A 26,898-nucleotide genomic window follows, 5' to 3' on the forward strand; every position below is an offset into this window, starting at 1 on the left:
CAATATCTGACATCTAATTTGCGGCTTAGAAAATATCAAATTACACTGTGGGCCTACTTTACTGCAGTTTTCCCCTTACTTTTTGTAATGGTAGGGGTGCTAGTTTTGATTTTTTGGTTCTCTACTACATAAACAATGCTGTCCTGAGGGCACTGTATGAAATTTTTTTAATTATATGAAAAGTTAAACAGTAAGATGGTAAATCTTGATTGTGATGTTTCAATATTACCCCTCCTTCTCTGTTCCTTTACCGAATATTACCAGACATTTTTTGACAAAATTTACAGGATTTTAAAGAAAAAAGAAAGAAAACAGAATAGTTTGTCCCATTATGAAGATTTGTTGTCTCTTGAACAAATGAAATGTGACTGCCTTTGTAATGTCACAATAGGAAAAGAAGGGTTTCACTGTCAATGCATATCATCGAGACAAATCCAAACAGGTCAGTCGCTGTGCATATTTCCTGAGGTCCACTATCACGCCCATTAAAGTCTGTATCACATGGCATTGGCTCATCCCAAAATTTTTCCATAAGAAGTACATTAAATTTAAACTCCCCGCTGCCATGGCGCAGAAAGGTGTCTGAACTCACATACAGGAATGACTGACCTGCGTTAACTGGACTTGCCTCACATTAATGCTTGAAGAATGTACAATTAATATATATTAATATATGAGTCAAGGAACGCTCAAAGACCATGACTTGATTGGCTTCTCATCTCCAATGCGGTGGCCAGTTTGTACTGAATCAATAAATTTCAAGAATAAAGCATTTAGATGTTACATATATTATTGTTAAGAATGGGAGGAATAGTTGAAATACTTTTGAGATGAAGAGACAATTTTTAAGGATAATACTGTATTTAAAAAACAATACAAAAAATATCTTATGAGTAAAAAACTAAAATATAGGACAATCATAACATTAAATACTGATTTACACTGGAAAAAGTAAACTTTGGAGTCGATCTTCAAAACAAAAAATGGATATTATTTTAAAAGAATTGGATGCCAGTGACTCAAAACTCCCAACATACCTAAATGCATGACTTTCAGAAACTTAATATTTAATGAAAGCATTTTATTATACCTTCACCAACTTATACTTCCAATTTTTTTTTGCCTCCGTTTAAGAAAAGTAAGGTATCAGACAGTGTGAGCCAACTAATCTATCAATAAATGCACAGTTTTAACTTTGGACTCTGCGCAATGGCTATTCTCCAGTTTTACCTGAGTGGTGGAGGGCGATGAAAACGGTACATGAGAAAGAATGAACTTGTCTCTACAGAGTGTACGATTTATAAGGGAAGTCCTACATGGTTTCATATCAATTCTTTCGAATGAGATAAAAATAAATTCGGTGGGGAGTGCCAGGAAGTGGAGGTAAGATCTTTCTAATTTCCAGAGGCCAGAAAAACTGGATTATTTTCTTTCATACTTCATGAACGTTTTAAAATATTGAGAAAAGTTCGAAGAACCAATTTTAGGTTTCACGAGTACAGTTTAAATGAATTCAGAATTTTTCTGATGGCTCATCGAAATATTCTATTTATCTCAATGTATAAGTAAACTTAAAGTTTCGACAGACTTCTTCTTAGACCTTTGATTCCCTCACATGAAATCAAGTTTTTGCTTCATGAGAAACCTTGAGGACTTTAGTGGCTAAGTTATTTTATAAGAAGTACATAATTGCTGCAAAAATGGAGGATGCAGCGTATAAACCCCCAGAGTAAGATGTTCGTAAGACGGTAGAGGTCAGATACCAAATGACATAGAAGAACACGCCCTGCACAAGGTAGTTGGCAAACATCAATCTGAAAAGGGAAAGCTCCACGTTAATGAACAGCTAAGATAAACGAGACCATGGGCTTCGGTCATAGTCTAAACAGACAAATGGACTGCATTTTGCAATTTGGACCTATAAATTCTGGCTCATCTGAAAAAACACTTATGTGCATAGGGAAACTAATGGCACATACGTTGTTTTAAAACCGGGCCGGAATTTATAGGTCCAAATTGCAAAATGCAGTCCAAATTTCTTTGCACATACTTGCCTGAATTTTACCCAAAAGTTTGCAGATTAAGTTAAATTTGGAAGTTCTCTGACTCTACCAAAATTAAAAAAAAAATAAATAAATAAATAAATAAAAATTACACAGAAAAGACGAATCAGAACGGAACTTTGACATTTACAATTTGCAGCTTCAAAAGTGTAGCTTTGAAAGAAGCAACAACCTACTTAAATTGTTTTTAATCCAAGATCAGAGCTTGAAAATGTTTTATTATAAAGCAAGTTTATGCTATCTATTTGCACGAAAACGAACCAAACTGCTTGTAAGTGATTCTTCGGGATACTAAATAGTGTGCTCATTCGAAAAGTAAAATAATTATAATTTTGCCACCCATCTTGACAAGAATGCTTTCCTAAAAAAATTGCTTCAAGGTCCCTTATTTTTCTTGGACGCTTAAAAATTGTCTTTTTTCCCCCTGCAACAAAAATATCTGGATAAAAGAGCGTGAAAATGAGAAATCTCTGAAGATCAAAATAAATTTTTGCTGGGAAAATTGCTCTACTGAAAACTAAACTGACTGAAAAGCTTGCCTCGACGCACAAGGTTTCCTCTCCCATCCATGATCACATGCATAATGATCCTGAAGTCGAGTACCACCAGTAGCAGGTACCACTCTTGAAACTATTGTGCAGATTGAGCTGGAGACTTAAACTTCTGTGAAAGCTCCTGGGCCGAAGAAAACGATTTTGGGGACCCAAAAAATTTTAGGGGAACCTTCTTGAAAGGGGGAAAAATATTAAGGTTCATGGGGGCGGTGTGGGCCTTTTGGTTCACTCTGTAGAAACCATGTCAAACTAACAAAATAGCATATGAATTTACTTACATGGTGTCCTTTTTGCGACCAGCTGGTATAGTTGAGTCAGATTCTTTGTTGAGGTACCTTCGAACACCTTTTGCCAGGTCATCGAACAAATCAGGCCACCTCAATTGACGAATGTCTACTCCGAAGCGCTCTTGGTCAGCTGGTTTCAGGGATTCATGCAGTGCGACTGTTTTACGATTGTCATACATCCACTCTTGGAAAATGAATGGGGCAAGACGATCCAAAGAGCCGTTGATATTTCTATGAAGGCGCATCAAACTGTTCAAAAGAAAGAATCAATATTATGATTTACTTTTACAAGAGGAAGTTTTCGGGATATTTTTATTTACATTGATGGAGATTGTTTGTGTCTGATTAATAGATAAATAAATAGGTAAACAATTGCTCTTGGAAAAATAAATGCCAAAATATAATAAGCTAGTGCTGAAGCTCGATGAACAAGGGGGTAATAAAAGCTGATTTCCTAACTATCGAAAACAGCTTGACCAGAGGTTTTCAACCTATAGCATTCAGGTTTCCGCAAATGAACGAGTTGGGCAAGTCACAGAGTCATGTTTCGCCAGTTGTCGCTTTGAGGTCCAGAAAAATAATGAGATCAGACTAGTGATGGCGATTCTTGGATCGATCTTTCAAAAGATCGATTCTCTGAGACCAAAAGATCGATAAGATCGAATCAATTCTTTCCCGCCGATCTTTCGCGTGGATGGATTCTTTCAACCTAGAATCGGATCGAAAGAATCGGTTTCTATCATTCCTAACTTTTGGTTTCTTTTCTCCTAGAACCTATCAACTTGATTGAAAATGAGGACAAACATTTTTTCTGAGAGCTTATCGCACATAATCCTGCTCAATTTCCTTCCTATGAGTCCCGATCTTCTCCGATTCTTTTCAGCTCTTTTTGCTTATACACAAAAGATCGGATCGAATCGGATCGGATCGGTTTGGGAACGATCTTATGTCACGTGACGATTCGTGTAGATCGGATCGGAAAAGATCGGATCGGGAAGATCGGATCGGGAAGATCGGATCGTCACATCACGATTCCATCGGAGAAAATGAAAATACTAGATAGGATCGATTTCAATCAAAAATCTCCACACACTGATTACTATTCTGTGATCAACTATTATCAGACAAATGATTTATATTCATCCATTATACGTTTGTTTACAAATCCACTCCACGATGCACTAAAAGATCGTCACGTGACGATCTTGAATCGATTCAGAATCGTCACATGACAAATTTAAGCATATGTTATTGGCTCATTTTGAAAGTTCAGATCGGCGGGAAAGATCGGATCGTTGGATCGATCTTTTGAAAGATCGATTCTTTTGACCCGATCTTTGAATCGGATCGATTCTCCCTAGCCGATTCAGATCGATCCAGGAGAATCGATTCTCAGTCGAAGAATCACCATCACTAGATCAGACTTCTAGCCAAGCTTCTACATTGTACATTAATGAGGAAATTTTCCTATTCAAAACAGAGTTGATGACATCATTCATAGTTGCAAGAGCATCCCTTGGTTTCATTTGTCGGAGATGCACACAAACTGATTGCTTTAATACATCACCAATAATGCTAAGACCAAGAAAACCATAGTTCAGACCATTGTGCAGAGCTGTAGAGGTTTTCTTTCCTGCCACACTGTTCCTCTTCACAGCTTGCATGCATCAAATTGACGTTCCCTGAGCCTGCAAGTGTGATGACCTTTCACTGTTATGTTGGCTTACATTTTAAATGTTGGACGAATTTGAATAGATCGTATGAGCTATTTGTCACAAAAAGGATTGTTGACCCTTGCAAAATACTCTGGCAAAGATTAAAGGATAATGATTTTGAATACTTACATGCGTCTACCTCCTGCTAGAGCTAGCGTGTTGTCTAAAATGAACGCAGGCAAGATGTGGAATATCAATGCCGACAGTCTAAAGAGGAAAAGACTGGGCAGTAGTTTCAGTGCTGGATACCACACGGCACTTTTCAACGGATATTTATGCAATATTTCATGAATTCTTTCCTCCACATCTGCCCAGCGGAATGGATTGCAAGTGCTTGATGTGCAATGATAGATAGGAGTTGAGGGACTGGAGAACAGACAAAAAAAATGTATGAAATACCAAAGCCTCACAGCATGAGAAATCATCAGAATATTTGGCTACTTTCCTTGGATTTTGAACATTCTAAACAATAAAAAATTAAAAGGCATGTTTAGAAAGAATATTCAAAGTAATAACATACTATAGATTAATCTTGATTAGAGAGTCTCAGATGCTATCTCTACATGGTGCCATACAAATATGTCCCCCCCCCCCTCCAAAAAAAAAAAAAAAATTAATGAGACAAAGCAAGTTTGCCAACCCAACACTTGATAAAAAGCTGATTTCTGAATGTGTAATATCGACCACTTCAGTTTAAGTGAACTAGCAAAGCAGTGCTCATTAGTTGGCTGAAGCACCCATTCCGCACACGAATTTGGGCTCTCAAACTGACACTAATTCTTAAATTTTTCAGCCATTTCTGCAAAAATTCTTTTGCAACCTCAAGATCTAATGTACTATGTATCCCAAACACATCGGTTACCTACATCGGTTACCTCGAAAAATTGTCGGCCTGACAATCTTTGTTAACAGTCCTCCGTTCCATCAATGAGCTTTCTTGAAGCCCCTATAGGGGCTTCAACTATAGTTTGTGCGAGGGATGGGCGCTTAAATGGACACAACCCGCAGCTTCAAAATTGAAGGGACTCAAAACATCAATTGATTTCCTAAAAATTAGGACTACTGGTCAAAATATTTGGAAAAGTTCTGGAAAATGACGATCTCTTAATATGAAAATACATGTAATAAAATCAAAAATTCAATTTTTATTTTTCATCCCTTACAGTAAGAGGCAATCCTAGGAGTTGCATCTTGTGAAGGATAAAAATGTGAATGTTGAAAGATATCACTTAATCAATGCAAAAAAATCAAAAGCAGACGTTTGATTAGAAAATGTGGATTTTTACTCTAAGTTATACAAATATGTGCATACTCAGCCTTGTAAGCTCCAAGGATCATGTGATTGATCACGATATCTACAGGTATATAATCATACACGAGGTTCTTGCTGACGGGTAACCTTCTGACGACCCCTTTTGAAGCGGCCATGAGAAAACCCTGTGGACCATTTTTGGATATTGTCCAGCCTGGTACCGGCTCTTTCCATGCTCCGATAACTGCAAACAAGTAAATGATATTGACATTTCACTCATTCTGTTTTGTTTCGAACAAAATTATCACTGCACCAGCCACTAGGATCCAGCATATTTTGATCATGTTGAAAAATCAAAACGCTACAGACAGCAATCAGTTCTATTCACTATAATAGTATGCTATATATAATTTGAACTGATTTAAAGCATTTTAATACAACTCAAAGCGATCAAAATTTAAAACACGCACAACCCTCATTTTTATCACTTAGAGGAAGCGTAATATATTTTGGTATATTCCCAGAGGGCCCCAAGCACCCATTTGTTTGTTTCTATTTTAATGGTTAAAGTTATGAGAAATTTTTAGAACAACTGGGTTCAAAACAGGTTTGATCATTTTTGCAATGCACCAAATCTTATGAAAATGTGTATGCACCCATAATTTGATAAGCTAAATACACGCAACATTAGAAAAATCAAAATCTCAGTTACAAATAGGGCTTTGGGGGGCAGTGGGGTCATGGACTTACCGAGATCAATATCTTGTTTTTATGGTTTATAAAACTCCCCTTTTAACTGAGATTTTATTTTTTCTCTTGTTTTTAGTGAATTCAGCGTATTGAGTTATGGGTGCATACCAATTTTCATTAAATTTGGATGCTTTAATGTTGCCAAAATGCAGGAAAAACGATTTATTTCAAAGAGCTTTCGAGTGGGCTGTAGCTCTTTTAATTAGTACTCTTAGGAAGAAATTTCTTGGAAGAAGCAAGTTTTTTATCAACCCATGGCACATGCGCTTGCAGCCTGAAGATTCCTTGATCACCGACCTGGGATCACCCTGGGCACACCAATATCGGAGGAGCCCATTCATTTTTGATGGTTTACTTCTCACTGAAAGTCAGTAAATACACTTGCTCCTTGCACCGTTTTTTCATATCAAAAAGTTAAGATTAATGTAGATCTTACTCATGCTGGGTCTGATGATGCAGGTGTTCAAGCCACTCTCTGCCACTGCATGCTCTGCTAAGGCTTTTGTAAAAGTGTAAGTGTTTGGATGGTTCCCTAATACTCTGCGCAAGTCAAGAAACAAAATTTTAATGTTAGACTGATTTAGTCATAAAAAGAAGAACAATTACACAGTTGAAAAGAGAAGTCTCAGAGAGACAATTTTAGCAGAAACTAATCGGACCCCCTTCGATTTTTCAGAGGGAGAATCAGAATTAATTTCAGGATTTAATATTGAGTATAGAAGAACCAGATTTATAATAATCTTCCTTTCAGAATATTGTAGTATTTTAATTATGAGATCGCTAACTATTTTTATATTTACAAACCTAGAATCTAATAGTGCAAGATTTTATGTTAGATATTTGATTATATGCTTTATGTTTGTGTGAACCCGGACATTTCCATTTCCATTTCATGGAACATTAGACTGATTATTGATATTTTGTGCTCGTCAGGCGGACACATAACAAAGGAGATATGGTGTATTGTGATTGGTTGGCTATGTCTTATCGCTACTTTGTGGTGCCTATGTCGGGTAGAATTGGCGAGAAGCTAAAAGCAACTCTTGAGTTCCCGATAGCATGCTGTCAATTCCATCCAAAATAGGCTGGACAAAGCAGCACTTCATTTCACCTTGTCCACTCAACTAACAACTGATTTCATTAATCCGCCAGCAGGTCCTTTCTGTCTATTTCATTTGACTGTACCTATGTAAAGAGAAAAATCAAGTGCGTCATTTGCACCACTTTATCATCACTTTTATGAGGGTTTTCTTTTCCTATTTATTCCTTTTCTTTTCTTTTGAACAATCAAATCTTACTTTCAAACTTGTTAACACGCTGCGTCATGATTTTGTTTATTTGTTCTGTGATGCCAAAAAAATGCAAACAAAAATAGCAAATCTTAATGAGGTATCGGAAAAAACTATGAAATGAGGTTGAAAAAAAATTGATGCCCACAGTTTTCATTCAGCCGCTTCCAGTTTGCCAGTTAACTTCTGCCTCTTGAGTTGAATATAGTGGCACTAAAACACTTTGACATCAAGTCTACACGCTCAGAAGCTCTGAAACTACTTTTTTTCTGACTCTTGAAAGTTTTCTAAAATACCACTAAAATCAGAAATATCTTGAAAAATACACGAATTAAAATTAAAGCAGTAAGAAAAGAGAGTTCCTTCAACCTACTTTTAATGAAGCAAAAGGCGGTTGGAGAATAAAACACTTACGTTGGAGTTACTTCTTCCAGGGCGGCATCATTTAGGGAAGAGACTAGTCCTCCGACTTTCTCGACGTCACCCGGAACTTCATACAATACTTCTTCTGCTTGATTTCGGTTGGAATTTGCATAGGCACTTGAGACATGTAAGAGGGCCTTTAAAAAGAGGATCACTTCAATAGCAAGAAAGATGATGAGTAAAACAAAGACTTAAATAAAGTCACTCAAGTAACAGAAAAGATGATACGCATGACAAGACCCCAGAAATGTCACAGCAATGGGTCAGTTGCATTGGTCATGGAGCTGCACTTTGATGGCTTAGGCTCTTGGCAGAAACACAAATGAAACAAAGAGGGAAGAAACGACGGTATGCACCACTGCGGTGGATGATGGTATATGTTGCGTTTTTTGCAGGGCGAGATCTCCTTTGATACTAGTGGAAACTTGGTGTTCGGACAGATCTGATTAAGTTTCGCTGGTCTATAATAATTGAAACATAATTTTGTGACTGGCACAACTGACCCGTTCAAATTTTTATACAGAGAGCCACTAAAAAATAAGAAAGATAAATAACGCTTTGTGCACCTTCACTTTGAAATTCTGAAAATAACAAATTTCTGTTTTATCCTGATGCTACTCACTAGTCTAACTATAATAATCTAAATATATTCATGCATTAGATTGTGAGCACCAAATTTAAATTGTCACAGGGCAAATCCAAATGAATACAGACTACATCATAGCTTTAAGTGGGGACATACTAATGACCAAGAGATTCAGAATAGAACCACATTTCTCTGCAAGATCAGTTGAAAATACTTTCCATAATCTTCATATTTACATGATTTTGGCTTCAAATTAAAGTTGGAGCTTTTTCGAATTTCACTACTCCTACGCAGTTAAAACCAAGCAGATTCTGTTTGCTTTTCCGAAAAGTTAGGTACCAATTAAAATATTTGGTTCAAATAAATTAATCCTAAAAATCTTATTCGAAAGAATGAAGGTTGAGACTCAGATGAATAAGTCATTTTCTGATGAGCATAAAAGCCAATTTTAAGCATTTTTACAACTCCAGAAAAAAAGTATGATTTCATCTGCTGATAATCTCCCAACTTTTGGGATGTTGTCTTCTTTTCGGTGGCTCATACTTACATTTTCTAAATTTCTAAGATTGACAGAAAATCAGGGGAGGAGTATTTTTATTTAATTTTGTTGCTATTTAAAATTGATACTCTCCCTGATTGACGGATGTTGCATTCAAATAAGGTAAAATGAAAAATATCGAGTGAGAGAGTCCATTCATTGAGATTCTCCACTACTAAGCATACACTTCATTCATTCGGATATGCGCATTCATCCAAGACAAAACATTCACTCTGAGCAAGAATGGCTCTGAATAATTGGTGCACACTCATTTATTTGAGTCATAAAATTCTTACCTTGAACTTGGGTAGAGATTTGCAGAGTTCTATTACTCTGCGTGTGCCTAATAAATTGATTTCATAGGTTGTTTTTAAATTAGCTTCAAAATCTAAAGTTGCAGCTGAGTGGAACACAATGCTGACATTTTTCAGGGCAGCTTTGTCACTATCTGATAAGCCAAGGTCTGGAGAGCCCACATCACCAGAAACCGCTACCAGTTTTTCCTTGAAGAGACCATCGCCTTTCTCTGCAATGAATTTTTCAAACGCCTAGAAGTAAAATGAGTACGAGATTAATTCTATGATAAAGGAGAAGAAAAACCCCGAGAAAAGAGCAAAATAATTAAATTTTTTAGGGGATGGAGAAAAGAGATCCGGACACGAATTGATTGTCATTCAGACACGATAGAGGGTGACAAACAGGGCCGGATTTACCTACTTGCCGCCCATGGGCCGCCTGTTTTTGCCGCCCCTTCTCATTCGCTTTGAAACATCGATACAAACCATCAAGTGAACGTGCCGGAGGAGGAGAGGTGCATAAGACTCGTTTACTCGTGTTGGGCACATTTTTTGTGAAAGCCCTGCCAACACTACCAAAAGTTCTCGGAATTTTGCGCGAAAATTAAGTTCCGTAAACCTATCTCTGTGTGGACGAGGCCTTTCATTTATAAGAGAAGAACGAAAAAATTATGAAAGAATAAACATGAGTGTAGTTTACTGATTTTAATTTCCGCCACCGCGCCAACCGCACTGTGTTTGGCGCAATGCGGGAAGTATCCCTACAGTCTTGTAGGCGCTATGCGTTCCACGCCGACCGCTGCTGACCGCACTACGTTTGACGCAATGCGTGAAGTATTCATGGTATCTTGTAGGCGTTAATATGTGTTTCATGCTGACCGGAGCGCCGAGGATACCTTTCCAAAATCGGGGACATTGGGGACTTTTGGGGACCGGTGGACACCCTGGAAATGTATCCCCTGCAAATCTGATCAGCAGCAGCTGTGGATCAATGCACACTTTACTCCAAATACATCTTGTAATAATACTGATTAATTTGAGCGCTACTCACTGAATTTTTGGGTAAATCTAAAATTCTTTGGGAGGCAGGGACATCTTTTTTGCTACGAATTAGAAGATAGATTTTTCCGATGTCATTTCCAAAACACCTTAGGAGTTTCTCGATCAGGGCAACGCCAACGAAACCAGTGCCACCGGTAAGAAAAATGTCCGCTCCCTTGTAAAATTCAGCTACCGGAGATGACATCCTGTGAACAAAAAGGCAAATTTACATTTATTTAATGATTCGTGAAAAACTCAATACAAAATTTAGTAAGGGACATTAAAAAAAAGGCTTTAGGTCATTTTGAACATGAAAGCCTGCAGAGTGTTGCCTGAATGCTCTTGCATGAGTCAGGAATTTGCGATTTAAGTATGTATTGATTCCTACGTAAAATTTTGCGAGAAGCGTGATGGTGCCACTGATTTTCTCTGAGATCAACTCCATAGCTCAAAAAAAGTCTCAGAGTTGAGGCCGTAATAAAGGGGATATCCCGCGCCATCCCGAGAGTCCACCTCCGTATCAAGTCAAAACTCTCCATGCAAAGATAGGGAGCAAATACACCAACAGGATCGCCACTTTGTTTGGGGACAAACATGGCAACCCTGCTAATGCATTTGCTCCCAATCTTTGCATGGAGAGGTCGAATTGATATAAAGGCGGACTCTTAGGATAGCGCATGAAATCTCCTCAATTACGGCCTAAACTTTGAGAGCTTTTTATGAGCTTTGGAGTTCGTTTCAGAGAAAACCAGTGGCACCATCGCGCTTCTCGCAAAATTTTACGAGGGAATCAACACATACAAGAATCGCAAATTCCTGACACATGCAAGAGCTCCATTGTATTTGCGGGTCTCTGAAGGAGACCGATCAGTGAGCAAACGTAGGGTGCGCCTTCATTTTAATGATAGGCAAAACCAACTACATAATCACAATTCAACTGGTCCCGCTGCCCGCTCCCATTTCGGGAAGTACACTTGTTGGTTGCTACCCGCGGTGGATTCGCGAGTCACTTACGAAGAAGAGACAACTAGCTGCCGTGCTAGGGAAAAACGCCGTATGAACATTCGAGAGTTGCCAAATTTCCTTCAATGAAATGTTTATTTTTTAAGAAAGTTATGGATATTTTTCCTTGAAATTCTCAGAAACTTTAAATGAAATTGCAAACAAAATTGTCAATAAAATTGGAAGGTAAATATTCATAAGTTTACAAGGAAATTCGTGTCGTATAGAACGAAATTTGGCAACGTCTAAAGTCTTATACGGCGTTCTTCCTTAGCACGGCAGAATAAGCTCGCATATGTTTGAAAAAATGAGCGTAAACCACGCGTCCCGAGTGCGGGGGCGCGGACCCCCCCCCCCCCCCCCCCAAAAAAAAAAAAAAAAAAAAAAAAACAGGGCAAAGCGCCGATTTTTTAAAACTTTTCACTGAACAAACATCGCCCCCAAGTTCAGGGGTCATTTTGCCGGGCGCCTTCATTTTACGGGTAAAATTTGCATGCATTGCGCGTACAATTATTTAGAAGCCGTGGAGATGTTTTCACTTTCATGTGTTTTCATTTTCAATCATCTTTCGACTCGAACGGATTTTGAGCTCTCCTGGTGTTTTTATTTCAACTTCCAAGTATGATAAAAAAGTTTTAGGCGTAATTTCATTTTAGTTTGCGTGGCGGTGGTAGCTCTTGAATGTTCAACGCCGGTATGGAGAACGCACCTACAGTTTATATAAAAAAAAGCATAGAAAAGCAAGGTACTGGATTTAAACAGGCCGGCATTTAATTAGAGACCTGTTGAATTATTCGGTGCAATTTCAGCCTCTGCTTTAAAAAATTCCTAACGTTTTAAAATGAATGCGAACGTCCTTTGAAGTATCAACGAAAGTTACTTTGATGGACAGGACAGCTCGGTTGATTCGTGTAAGTTTTAGGGGAAGATACAAAAATAATCGGATAGTAATGATCATGGGACAAAGTTCGTACAGTCGTAATTTTTCAGAGTTATCCCAAATTTTTCTTCAGTTTGCTCTTGTGGCATCAGTTGGTCAACAAATCTCAAAATGATCACATCATTTGTAGGTAAATCCCATGCCTGCGGTTGAAACTTGAATTTTTCGCCGATCATTAAACAGAGATTTTCAAATTTCATGAGTTTTCAGCCCTCCTTCCACCCCCCCCCCCTCATTACTCCAGGGATTCCACAGTTTTTTGCACTGAATAATTCAATTAAAATTCTCTGCATTTTTCCTCATTCGCTGAGAATTCGGAGGTTACTATGCATCAACACTTAAAAAATGGGCGAACTTCACCTTGAAAATAAGTTGAGAGGGGACTGAATTTTTTTAGGATATGTGCAGTACAACTAATTTACATATTCTACTTTTCATTTTTACCCCCCCCCCCCCATGAAGCCCCCTCCCCCGAAAAAAAAACTCTGCGGTCAACGGGGATGCTCAAAATTACGTTTTATCGAAACTGTAAACTGCCGAGCCGTATAAAAACACCGAGTGAAAACTTCCGGATGTTGCTAATTTTTTCCTTATAAGTAAAATAAGAACTTTCTGACAGATGCACAGATGTGAAAATCTATTTTTTTTTTTTTTTTTAAATTTTCAGAGAGAATGACAATTTACTCTTATTTGCCTGAGAACTCGATTCAAAAATTTTTCTCGATGGTGAGTATTTAATGAGGGAAAATTCGGTGGCATCCGAATACTCCTTCTTCTTCGACGCGGGATTTAAGTGCGCTAGGTTTCGGCTTTAAACCCAATCGTCGGATGACGTGAAAATGGCTCTTCCTAACTCCCGGAAGATCAGAGACCAAAGACATCCGCGCTGCGAAATCAAAAACCCGTTTTCCGACCTGGAAATTTAAGACCCACCTGCGCCGTCAATTTTTCGGATTTACGGGCGTTCTTGGCGGGAAACGACTTATAATTAACACAGAAATGCAAGCGAGGGCTATAACTCAAGCTGCCTTCGGAGAGGTTACGCGCGGTTTTCTCGCTGCTTGTCGCGTGTTATCTAATGCGCTTCTTTCTCGCCTCCTTTCACTCCCCTTCGGACTGAAACCGAAGGAATCCTCTTATTCTCTCTAGTGCTGTCGGTGATATGCTGTTCGTTCACTCTTTCCTCGTCTGAAGTAAAAACGTCCTACTAATGCATGGTGTCCGATGGTTAAATCGCTAAACGACAGGAACGTGTTCCATGGGTCAAAATAGGACTTTTCTCTCTCTAAAAAGTTTATTTGAAACACCCCCCCCCCCCCAAGTTACGCCCCTTTGGAGGGAGGGGATCAAAGTTCATTCGGAATTCAGGCAACGATTTGGAGCCAAAACTCATGAGAAATGACTGACAATTCCCCCCCCCCCCCCCCCATAATTTTTGGTACTGAGAACATCTATGGCCTCAAAATCTCAATTTAGAGGTGGATTTCGGGGGGGGGGGGGAGGGGTGTTGAGGGAAGTGATGAGTAGCGACACATTTCTCAAATAAGCACTTCCAGTCTTCACCCCATCAATTTTCATTTTTCGTGCGAATTCGCCGATTGTTGTTGGATAAGTTGGATTTATTAAAACGCAGCATAAGAGTCAACAGCCAAATGTTTCTGAAATGTAAATTATTTTCAAAAAATAACAGGTGAAGAGAACTCACTTGTGCTAAATAAATTTTCACCCGGCGTGTTTCGTCAGGACCTTGCCTCAACTTATCACAGTAGAACTGGGACTGGTGGTGCTTTCATCCGAAGCTTACATTTATAAGCGACGTATGAAGAGTAACGGTAAAAGGCATTTTACACGAGCGACATAAATACTTATTCAAATGTGATTATTAAAATATTCAAATGATGATTGTTTTCACATTTTCTTAAAAAAAAACAATTGAATGCGTATGTGCGATACGTTTGAGGCACTCGCTCTGCTGAGCTGTATTTACACCTGAAGCTTTAAGCTTCATGTTTTGTCATGACAACTTTTTCGTTGCGCGAATCGTGTCCTCCGTAAAATTTGTGAAAGGAAACATGTGACAAAAAGCTGAAATTCTATGGTGGTCCAGTTTCGTTCAAAACTTAAAATCAAAATTCAAAGAAAATTTTCATACTAAAAAGTTTATTATTGTAATTTTTTGAAAAAAGGACAATAAATATCAAATTCAAACAAGAAAATAACGTTTATGGAGTGAAAGCATACTGCAAAAACATTTCGCTTGGAAGTAAAGCTCTCATTTGCTTTCTGATGGAATAATACCCCTAACGGCGGTTCTGCAGAAATAACATGTCAATTTTTGCGCATTTACATCATAGGTCTCGTTTTTGTACAAATATGATTACTTTTGCTGTTTTAGCTGAATCAGGGATTTCAACTGAATCACTAAATACAAAAAGGGCACATGTCCAGAAAACCAAATTGTTCAGGAGACACAAAAAACTGTTTATTTCGTGGTAGATATTTTTTAAACATTACGACTTTCCAAAAAATATCTACCACGAAATAAACAGTTTTTTGTGTCTTCTGAACAATTTGGTTTTCTGGACATGTGCCCTTTTCGTATTTAGTGATTCAACTAAATTACTTATTGTTAGATCAGACGAATTTCGAGGAAAACTCGAACTTGAAAATTTTAAAGTTACTAGGCTCTCTCCACCACGACGGCAAAAAGTGGCGCTGGTCCTGGAAGCTTCTCATAGACCCAAACCCCTGACTATGTGATTGAGGTTTAGCCCTGAACGCTCTGCTCGGATAATGTCCTTGTTCCAATCGCCGTTGGTTGTCCTGTTGGTTGTAGCGGCACATGAAGGTGCAGCACATCCTGTCCGGGGCCATTCCCTCGCACACCCGACAATCCGCGTCCTTGGCGTCCTTGCAGTGTCGTTCTTGTTCAACCCCGGTGATGTGTCTGAAGTGAGTCAAGGCTTCCTCGCAGTTTCGTTTCCCCAAGCGCCTGGCATGGGGGAGAGCACAGTCGTCTCGCTCGTTGCACGCCTTCAGATTCGTTCTGTGACCTTGCATTATACCTTCAACTTCTTCTGGGTCGATTATCTCCACGTACTCGTCCGTGCCTTGGTTTGCATCGCTGCTGCCTCCACTTTCGCTACCCCCGCTTTCGCTACCCCCGCTTCCGCTACCACCAGTTCCGCTACCCTCGGTTCCGCTACCCCCGGTTTCGCTACCCCCGGTTCCGCTACCCCCGGTTCCGCTACCCCCGGTTCCGCTACCCCCGGTTCCGCTACCCCCGGTTCCGCTACCCCCGGTTCCGCTACCCCCGGTTCCGCTACCACCGGTTCCGCTACCGCTAGGAGTGCCGTTACCGCCATTGCTGCTGCTGCTACGGTTGCTGCCGCTGCTACGGTTGCTGCCGCTGCTACGGTTGCTTCCGCTACTACGGTTGCTGCCACTGCTTTGGCGACTGCCTCCGCTGCTCTCGTTCCCCGAGTTCTGGAATAGAATATATCGTCACCTTTCGACCAAAGTATCACAAGCGCCATGCGACGTTTGAAAATTTCCGCCGCCATTTTATTTTTTTTACAGAGAAATTGTTAGTTGAATCTGTTTGAAAGTTTCACTGAATTTCTTAGCGATTTTTCTCGGAAATTCGCATTTTCATGTTTTGACGAAACACGCTCTCTTGGATATCACAGAGTAAGTAGCGAGCGGTTCAGCTCATATTGCGCCAATAGTGAATGCGGATTCCCATTTAGCATGTTCGCCAGCTCTTTATGGAGCTCTTTTTCTACAGTTTTTAAACTAGAAACTTCGAATGGCGAGAAATCGATTTGGCTTGAAAATTTCGGAAAATTACAAACCACCACAAATTGATTTGGTTTGAAATTTTCGGAAGCTCTAGGCCTCAACAGTTTGTTAAAGTACTCCTCTATAACTGATAATTAATCATCATTTAGTATTAAATCGAGTTCAGGGCATTTACAAAAAGTTTTTTCAAATGGTGCAATTTTTAAAAAAAAATTCTTTTTGCATAATATGGTACATTCCACGCCAAATAATTTTACACACTTCCAGACTGCGCCGGAAGATCGCCTAACGTCACTTTAAAAAGTTTTACGTGTAAAGTAAATGCAAGAAGCGAGATACCGGATTTTTAGTCTAAAAGTATCCAAACTTATTTGACGTGGACTCTAAAGAATGAAATATTTTCGGTGTCCCCTTAGGAATTAGAAATACCTACATTTACGATTTCTGCGATAAAATACTAGCAAGTTATGCAAGTAATACTAATGCTTCACTTTTCTAAAGCACTATGTAAAAGAAGGAATAATTCAGCTAGTTCTGGAAGATAAATATAAGCTCATCACAGGTGAACAGCTCTAGATGGCGATGGTAAAAAGTTTTCTTTTCATAAGTTGGTATTTTTGCTTACCATGGCATGAAATGGTAGAATCTGATGTACTAGTAGAATGAAGAATATGAAAAATACTGTCGGAGGCATTATCGATTATTGCTATGGGTCCTCGTATGACTTTCGTCAAATTACCACGCAAATCACACTAAAACACAAGCTGCATTAATCCTTATTAAATACCCCGCTTTGTATTTATAGAATAGATGGGTCTCTTCTCTCCTCTTTAACTGGAATTTTTCCATGGCCTATATAGCTTCGCGTTTGTTTGTAAAGGAATAAAAAAACCTTGCGCTGCGAGCGGCAGGGTTTTTTTCCGTGGGGTTGCCGGCAAGTGGTGAGATGGCTCTTTTTGTAGACCGCGGCATGAGTTTATTTTCCGAAGAGTTATCACAAATACAGTATTTAATCATTGAGTCACGGGTGCATCTCCATTTTCTGTTCGAAATATCAATTTTTTTCTCGAGGTAAAACTGGGACGCGCGAGGATGAAAGAGAACGTTCACACAAAATAGCGCACGTCTGTTATTGATATCCGGGCTCTTTTGGTGTTCGACAATTATTTTTTCTTTTAAACTAAAACCAGTGAACTCAACTGGATTTATTGCAGGCTCTGAGTAATTGATTGATCATAGACTAAACATTATTGACGCCGACTGGGAAAACAAAACCGGCCCGAAAAATATAGCACGGCTTTCTGTATGAATGCCTCGCTCGAGCAGATTTCAAGCAGGTGACTTTCACGAAGTGTAGATAAATGAGTCGTCCTCCCCCACCCCTTCCCACCCCCCCAAAAAAAATACAGTTTTTTTAGCGTTTCATGGATTATTTAGGAGCAAGCGCATCGATGAATAATTTCAATTTTACGTTCCGAGATCACTAACGAAGTGACAAAATACATATTTCAAGAAAGAAGTGCATCGTAGAGATGCGCAGTGTATAAACGAAAAAACGACGGAAAATCAAAATTTTTCGCGAGCAACCGAAGAACCACCGACCAACTGAGAAAAAAAAGTTCAACATTCAGAAATGCAATTTTTGATGGACTTGCATACCGGAACGGTACGGACTGGAATTACGTACTGGACATTGTCGTATGTCGTATTTATAGTTGTTCCTTAAGCAGCTCCTTTCCCGAAGAGGTCCCATTTGGTTTATACAAATTTAAGAGATGTTGAAGTAAGCCCTTAAAATAGCATAATAAAAGGGACACGTTTCATCAAATCCCTTTCGAAGACCCACTTCTAAACTTAAACTGCTGAATTTAACTCGATGAGGTTTGCAAAGATTTTCCCTTCTATGATAATATGTTGAAGTGCTCCCTACGCCTCCCTTAATCATAATTGAATCATATGGGAACGGAAGGGAAAGAGCTGTTAAAGGAACGTCTATAAATACGGCCCTCTGCCCCTGTTTTTCATAAAATTTTCAAAAATCATCAATCGAAAGACAATTTTTCATCTTACGAATGGCAAGGAATCGACTAGCATATACTCTTGACGGTAGAAAAGGGAATCGGGGGGGACGGCAGAAAATGGCCTTTAAAGGGACAGGACCTTTCCCGCTGGAACAATACTGGATGCATTTCCGCAAAATGAACCACTAGATAAGGTGCGAATTACAGCATTATGATACACGTTTTCTTATTACGTGGAGCACGATTTGTACGATGATAATTACTGAAAGTAGCTCCTGGCCAAGAGATTAACGTTGTCAGATTCATAAAGGCAAACTTCCTATTCACAGAAGAAACAATAATCAAGTTAAATCGCACACTAAGCGTTGCCATGACAGTCTCTGCAGTATAAAGATATGACAACCTCAATCTCGGTGCTTTGGCTCAGCTGCTGCATGCTACTTACACTGTGAAGAACACAGGGTATGGAAGGGACACTGCTCGATTGAGGAGCTTGCTACAACCCTTGTAGAGCGCGATTTGATTGAAGTAGACGCTTTGTTTTTTGTGTGAACGGGAAATTCACCTTTTTCATAGCCAATTGAGATACTGAATAGAAATGTGTATACCTTAAATAAGGGTTTATTTCAGGACATTCCGATGCGTAAATCGTGTTCTACGAAAAATTTTGAAGTGGAATCACAGGTCAGAGTGCTTGCATTTACACCATGTCTAGTGTTCCATTGCATCCGTTGACATTGAATCCGGTAAAAAGACGGCACGCTTACTTTTCTGTTCCGGCGTTTAAGTCTCTCGGAGGATCCGTGTGGTTAGTCTGTCTGCCGCTTGGGATTTAGTCCCATAAAAACAGTCGCTCTATAAAGCTAGCATTATGGAGCCGCCTGTTCATCGAAGAATATCTGACTAACATCAATGCATGTTTTTAAGTGTAACCAAGGTGGAAATGCAATGAGCATCCCGTATACACGCCGCACAGAGGTGCTTAAAATCGTCAAACTCAGCTATGATTACATTCCCCGTCCAGTTACCTGCGTAACTCATCGTGACTGTATTATCCGGTAGCTACAATTGTGCGAAGGAAAAACACTGTATGAACGTTCGAGAGTTGCCATATTTCATACATTGTTCTTTCTTGGCACGACATGCAATGAAAGACACACAATCACGGGTGAACATTTAGGTCTTCCTGGTCTAGTTTGCCGTGCTAAGGAAGAACGCCGTATGAACATTCGAGAGTTGTCAAATTTCCTTCGATAAAATGTTTTTTTGAGAAAAGTTAGGAATATTTTTCCTTGAAATTTTCAGGAACTTAAGGTGAAATTGCAAACAATATGATTTGGAAAATTGGAAGAAAAATATTCATAAATTTACCAGGAGATGCGTATTTATGAATGGAAATGTGGCATCGCCTGAAGGTTCATACGGCGTTCTTCCTGAGCACGGCAGTAGTGGTCCAATCTACTCCTGACTGTAAAAAATGAACGTGGGGGTCGGGGGCGTTGGGGGGTAGAAAATAACCCTAAAAAGGACAGGTCCTTTTCCGCTGGAACAGCACTGGGTGCCTTTTTTAATAATTTCATTTGTGAAGTTAGTGCTCTGTTGGGTAAAACATGAAGGAGCCGAGGTGTCCCATGTCGAGGACTCGGGAGACCTTCGTCTCCGGGATCGGTTGGAGGGAACCGGACGGCCTTGCCTTGGGTCCAGGCGATGGGCGATGGGTCGTCCGTATATCAGGATTCTATCATAGATGAAGACGATCGCGGGGCGTCGGACACGGGCTGTGAATCAGAAAATTGCATCATCATCGCTATCGCCATCGACGTCCACGGACGGAGCACTTACGAGTTGATCAAACTCATCCGAGAGATGTCCAAGAAAATCCACGCAACCGACGCAACGCTACGGCGAGGACTCGTACACCGTCTCTTCGTCACCGAGGAGAGTACTGCCGTGCTGAGGGAAAACGCCGTATGAGCCTTCAGGCGTTGCCAAGTTTCCTTCGATAAAAACCGAATTTACTGGGAAAATTGTGAATACTTTTTTTCAAAATTCTTACTTTTCTTACTTCTTCCTCTTCTTCTTCTTCTTCTTTTTCTTTTACTTTTCTTCTTTCTTCTTTACTTTTCTTATTTTTACTTTTCTTTACTTTTTTTCGTAGCCCTTATGGGCTATTTGAAGTAGTAAAAAAAAAAAAAAAAAAAAAAAAAAAAAAAAAAAAAAAAAAAAATTTTCAGACTATTTTGTACGCAATTTAATCTGAAATATCTGAAAATTGAAAAAGAAAAATGCGCATAAATATCGACAAAACTACATGTTTTATCAAGGGAAATTTGGCGACTCTCAAATGTTCATACGGCGTCCTCCCTTAGGACGGCAGAGCAGTACCGATCAATTTTCAGAGAACGAGTTTTTCTTCAATGTTCCATTTATCGAATGTGTACGGACCAATACAGGGTGACTCAAAATTCAGTGCGAATGTTGAAGGAGTCGATTCTTTGGGTCAAAAAAAAAGTGGTTGTGGTATATTACTTTGTATGCAAAAACAATTTCCTTGGGGCCCCCATTATCCCCTATTATCTCGAAAACGATGAGTCACAGCGAAAAAACGCAAGATACATTTTCCAAATTTTTCATCGCTGAATCTAGTGGTGCCGTTAAAAATAAATTTTAATCATTTAATCATGTAAAAAATATGTTTTTCGTAGAATTGCTGTAAAAATCGCGCGTTTTGCTCAAAGTAGCGCCAATTTATGCGTTCGAGCCGTAAAAAAGCTCTCTTTTCGACTTTTTAGGAGAAAAAAGGGGTTTGTAAAATGGGAAGGCCAAGAGCTTTCTGCATCCCTGACAATCTATTTGAAGCTATGGTAGAGAATCGATTATCAAGATCAGTGGCGTAGCGTGATTTGCGATGTATCGATTTTTATGCAATTTAAACCTGTGGTAAAGAATCGATTATTAAGGTGTTTGTAGCGAACACCCTGTTTATCGATCCTTTTCCATAGGTTTAAATGGCATAACAATCGATACATCGCAAAGCACGCCACGCCACTGATCAAAATGCTCGTTGCGAACACCCTGTTTATCGATTCTTTCACATAGGTCCAAATGGCAGATCAATCGGTACAACTCAAAGTACGCCACGCCACAGATAAGCAATGATATCCGTTTGACGATTACCGAGGAGTTACGCACGGAGCCATCCGTTGAGGAAACAGCTGCCCGTTCGGAAGTGTTGACTTCCAGAGAGGAACTTTCGCCTCGCCCATTTAAGTACATGGCGGAGTTTGGACAACCGTGCTCGGAGCAGTCGGAGCCCGGGCACGCCGAGATATTTCGTCCGTAATAGACTGATTTAGGGCCGGTTCTGCCACCTCTCATCATATTTGACCTTTTGTCAGAGCCAAACTCCAATCGCTATTTTCGGGGTTTCGAGGGTTTGTATTCAAGAATGCCATTGTCATTCCTCAGACTATCATTTTGAATCGATTTTTTTTGTTTGTTTATTAACCATTAAAAAGTACAGGGTATGATACAGGAGATCGAGCCCATTTTTCTCTTGAAATTTTCAGATATTTTAGATTAAATTGTGGGCAAAATTGTGTAAAAATTTTAAAGAAAAATCTTGATAATTTTCCCGGTAAATTTGTTATTTATTAAAGGAGATATGGTAACGTCTGAAGGCTCGTATGTGGTCCTTAGCACGGCAGTGTAGAACCAATGTTCGGAGAGTACTGTTATCTCAATCTTTTGAAAGCAGAGAAACTCTAGTGCTGTAGGATTGGTCCGCGGGTTTCAAGCTTTCGTGGAGTTCTTGGGGTCTGATATGGACAAAAAATACGACGATTTCTCCCTAGATATGATGAGAACTTTTCCAAATTACAACCTCTAAAATGAATCCTGTGAACGAACTCTGGTGGATATTCCTGCAGAGAACTACAATTATTTTCCCATAGATATAATTTTAGTTTCTCCCTGGAAAATACAAATCCCCAGGGTAGGTTGGTTACACTGGTCCCTAAAAGCCCTTATGAGAGGCCACCAATTAGACCCCTTTGTTGAGGTGTTAAACCAATCAAAAAGCGTCACAGATTTGGCAGTACTATCCTAAAGTAATATTATTGGACATCGTGGTAGTACTGATAAGTCCTTACGTCAAATGATGAATGAAAGATGATCTCAATGAAGTTGGCATAAAAAAATGATAAAAAAGTCGGCAACAGTGTTAAGGAAACACTCAAGGAATATTGAGCTCTCAGGTGCTGAGTAAACACTGTACTAGAGCCAAGAAAGTCCAGCGCAACTGGTTCTGCTGCAGTGCAGTCAGCATGGAAGTTGAACTCTCTCCACGTTGGTGAAATACCAGCTCTCAGAGCAATTTTTCATCCGTGTTTTTTCGGCGCACCATTTTTTTCATTTCTGTTTTTTTTTTTTTTTTTTTTCTTTTGCCGGTTCCAGCTGACTGCAAGAGAGCTCCATAGTAATGATATCTGCACAGACAAAACTGTTCCGTGTCTTTTCCTTGGCGACCTGAGTGCAGTAGGGTTCCATTCGGCATCACGCACTCTTTCATGACTCATCTACACTGGCAAAAAGGACTCGGTTTGGGCAAAAACATCACTTGATTTGCTGCGAAGAAGAAATGGACGTATTTCTGTCAAACGGAACTAAGCGCCAATTTGAGTTCCTGTTGAGGACTTTAAAATCCCGGATAGCGCGCTCTGTCAAACGGAACTAAGCGCCATGGAAAAGCATTGCGAGTATAGGACGGAACGAGCAGGACGCCCGTTTCCGCCGCCAATCCAAGCCCCCCCCCCCCCCCCCCCCTACCTTCCTCCCCCTATGGCGCTTAGGTCCGTTTGATTGAAATACGTCCAAACGTCTCTTGAGTCGAGAGGAAAAGATGTTTACATCAAGGAGAAAGTCACTCAAGTAGGTATATCGAGAAGAGACCCGCTGAATTCAGGCGAATTTGTTCTTGGTTCAAAAGGCAATTTTTTGGGGGTAAATTCAAGTCACTTCTATATTTCCAATTTTCAGTAAATATTTGGAAGTGCGTCTCCGACTTTTCCGCCATTTTGCTAGAATTAACACAGAATTTGACCGTTTACGGGAAAAAGGAACCAAGGTCCACAGAAACTCAAAATTGAGTTCCTGATACCAGACTGAAAAGGAGCGTCCGGCAAACTTTCAGGGACAAAAAAACGCAGGAAAATGTCAAGTCGAACCGCAGTGATGGCAGTTAGAAATCTCCAGTTCACAAAACGTGATTTTGAGAAGGCTCTATTCAAAAGTCTGACCTACTTTGTTCAGGGCACGAAATGGACCACTAGACAAGGTACGAATTTAAGCAATCTGATATATGTTTCATAATCAGAATTTCACGCAGAATACGATTCACACAGCAAAAATTACTGAAACACACGCTTAACAAAGATATTAACGTTTTTATTACACATTGGTTACGAGGAATTTGAACCGCCCGCTGACAAGAAACTCAAAGCTCTACGTGAGTCAAATCGCGCACCACAACGGTTTCAGCAAGCTTCTCAATCGAGCAATGTTCATTTCCCACGATGTGTTGTTCAAACTATAAGCAACTTGCTATAGCTGAGCCAAAGCGTTAAAATTGAAGTTGCAAGATTTCTAAATCGCAGATACTGTCATGATAACGTTCAGCGCGCGATGTGAATCACGTAGAGCACTGAGTTTTTATGAGCGGGTGGTTTGAATTTACGCATCAAGAATCATTGAATATCTTCGTAAGGAGTTGATTTCGGTAATTTTCGTTGTAGGCATCGTGTTCTACGTAAAATTTTCGTTAAGAAACATTAATCAGAATGCTGAAATTCGTACCTTGTCTAGTGATCCATTGCCGGAAGGCAACTTAAAGAGTTCAATTAGCACGACAAATGAAAAAAACTGCCTTCAAGACAAAAGAGAATTTTCAAACGAATTCTCAAAACCGATTTTTGAACCAACTCGACAAAAATCGTTCCACTGAAAAGTTTGCCTCTTTCGACTAAGGTTCCTCTTTCCGATGACCCCCCCCCCCCCCCCCCTAAAAAAAAGACCAGAGTGGCAAGACATTTTAGAGGCTTTATCTTAAAACTTTGTGAGGAGATACGTAAAAAATCCCTCCACGGAATGCACCAGAAACGTATTAAAATGACGAAATACGTCTCTTGCACCTCTCAAAAATATCCTCGAAGGTCTCGCATGCTCTTTCCTATCATGCACCAAGAATTTTTAATACAATATAAAATAAAGTTTCGTATGAAAACTTTTGCAAACTATTTCATGGTGCCATTGGTTTTGTGCGAAATTGCTTAGACGTATTTATGCGGATTAGAATCACGTGAGAATGAATTAAATAAAAAAGAACGGCGTGTATAGAATTGGCGCGCTTCGTAGTTCCGTATGATTTGATGCGTGTTCACATAGTTCCTCATGACATAAATACGTCCGATATCCAGGTTTAAAAAAGTTCTCAAAGTTGACTTCGTAACGCTTCGGCGCGGTGCCCGGCCCCTTCTCTGTGAGAGGGCCCGCCTCTACGGTTCGTAAAACTTTCCACGCAGAGATTCGGCTGAATACATTAGCATAGTTGCCACTCCGGGCATGAGGACTCCGAACATCCACGAGATGATTTTGGCGAGAAGTCCGGCGACATTTAGCTCTATTTCTGCATGGTTTGTATTGACCGAAAATGGATAAGGACTCTCAGCGCCAGAGGCAGCAGGAGTGCTCCTTCTATTAAGGTCCCGGCTTTAGCCTTAACCTGCGGGCTGATTATAGAAATTGATAGACAAAGCTAAAGACAAAGAGGGCTTTAGGAAGCATGGAGCGATCCCATTGGTCAAAACGGATGGCTAGAAAAAGGGGGAAAATGATGGACTAACTACGGGTCTCTCGTGGGTTGCCGTTCGTTAGCTGTCTATTGCTTACCTCCTAACCATCCACTTCCACCGATAGGGTCGCTTTATTTTTAGTTTGTCTTCCTTGTTGTTCGCTTTACCTATCAATTTCTGTACTCAGCCCGCTGACGGAATCAAAATCGTGTAACTTTCTAAGTAGGTAATACATGTAAGATGAGGACGAATTAGAGAAAGAGGGATAAGAAGAAAGACGAAGAAAGAGACGAATAAGAATGAGGGAAGTAGGAATCATGAAGATCAAGAGAAGAAAGAAGAAGAGGAATAATACGATAAAAAAGGGGTGGAGGAGGAAGAGGAGGAGAAGTAACAATAACAACGATAAGAAAAGAAGAGGAAAAAGAAAAATGAGAAGGAAGGATTGAGGAAGAAAAGAGGGGGAAGAAGATGAAAAAACAGGAAGAAAAATCAAGAGAAGAAAAAGAAAAACAAGAGGAGGAATAGGAAAGGAATCAAGAATAGGAAGAAAAAGAAGGAGTGGCAGAGGAAGGAAAAGAGGAGGAAAGAGGAGGAAGAGGAAGGCATGGGAAGAAAAGGAAAAAGCTACAGAGGAAGTAAAATAGGAGGAACAAGAAAACAAGAAGAGGAAGAAGAGGAAAAAGAAAAAGAGGAGGAAGAGGAATAGTTGAATAAATATATAAAGGAGGAAAAGGAAGAGGGAAAATATGAAAAAGAAGAGACAGAGAGAAGAAAATAGGAAAAGAAGAAAAAAAAGAGAGAGAGGGAAGAATAGGAATAAACAGAGGAGGAGGAAGGATACTTTTATACTTTGTCCCTTCCCTTTTTTCCGGTTCACAATTTACTCCTATATGCTTTTGTATCTTCTCGTTCCTCCTTCTTTTTCGTCACCCGATTCAGAAAATAAAATCCGAGTGCATCAGACTGAAGTTAAGAGCTTTTAATGAGCTTGAACAAGAGTTATTTTTAGATGGAGGAAGGAGGACCATGCCGACGGCCGACGGCGCGCCTCCTGAGCAGGATCTTTTCCAGAGGCGCGAATAATTAAATCAGGAATCCTCGTCGCACGCATGAGCTCTGTTCGAGGCGTATAGAAAACGCGGGATCGCCGGTTACGTTAAGAGAGGCTCCGGTAATTAGGGAATCCACACATTTTTTTTCTCCCCGTAAATTTTTACGAGCACGATTACGCCAGGAAATATCGCAACCACGATCGCGCTCCGCGATTTGGCGAGAAGATTTCGCGGAAGAATCCGCAATTTTTCGATCTGCTCGCGAGTATCTCCAAACTTAGTCTCTCTGCATAGAGAAGAAAAATGGACCTCGACCCCTAGCTCGACTCCCCAAATTTTAGCGTACCCCAAAATCGTCTGACGTGCATAAGGAGACCATAGATATGGGGTTCTCTGCAAATTTTGAATGAAATCGAACAGATAGATTCTGAGATATC

At 39.8% G+C, this 26,898-nt stretch overlaps 2 protein-coding genes across 2 annotated transcripts in view; both read right to left on the minus strand.

The window, feature by feature from the left end:
• Positions 1-842: 842 nt before the first annotated feature.
• The window catches only part of LOC109032430 (putative fatty acyl-CoA reductase CG8306), a 32,232-nt gene continuing 6,176 nt past the window's right edge, over positions 843-26,898 (minus strand). The window contains exons 2-9 of the mRNA XM_019044551.2: positions 10,805-11,000; positions 9,754-10,005; positions 8,325-8,470; positions 7,058-7,161; positions 5,932-6,115; positions 4,749-4,985; positions 2,896-3,153; positions 843-1,814 (exon numbers count right to left, since the gene is read on the minus strand). Coding sequence (XP_018900096.2) covers positions 1,673-1,814; positions 2,896-3,153; positions 4,749-4,985; positions 5,932-6,115; positions 7,058-7,161; positions 8,325-8,470; positions 9,754-10,005; positions 10,805-10,999 — 1,518 coding nt within the window. The 5' untranslated portion in view covers position 11,000 and the 3' untranslated portion in view covers positions 843-1,672. The remainder of the gene's footprint in view (positions 1,815-2,895; positions 3,154-4,748; positions 4,986-5,931; positions 6,116-7,057; positions 7,162-8,324; positions 8,471-9,753; positions 10,006-10,804; positions 11,001-26,898) is intronic.
• LOC109032431 (uncharacterized) overlaps positions 14,999-26,898 on the minus strand; it is a 39,234-nt gene continuing 27,334 nt past the window's right edge. Inside the window, exon 4 of the mRNA XM_072297057.1 lies at positions 14,999-16,222. Within this exon, the coding sequence (XP_072153158.1) occupies positions 15,371-16,222 (852 nt within the window). The 3' untranslated portion in view covers positions 14,999-15,370. The remainder of the gene's footprint in view (positions 16,223-26,898) is intronic.

Source organism: Bemisia tabaci, chromosome 2 (genome assembly GCF_918797505.1).
Source record: "Bemisia tabaci chromosome 2, PGI_BMITA_v3".
Lineage (NCBI taxonomy): Eukaryota > Metazoa > Arthropoda > Insecta > Hemiptera > Aleyrodidae > Bemisia > Bemisia tabaci.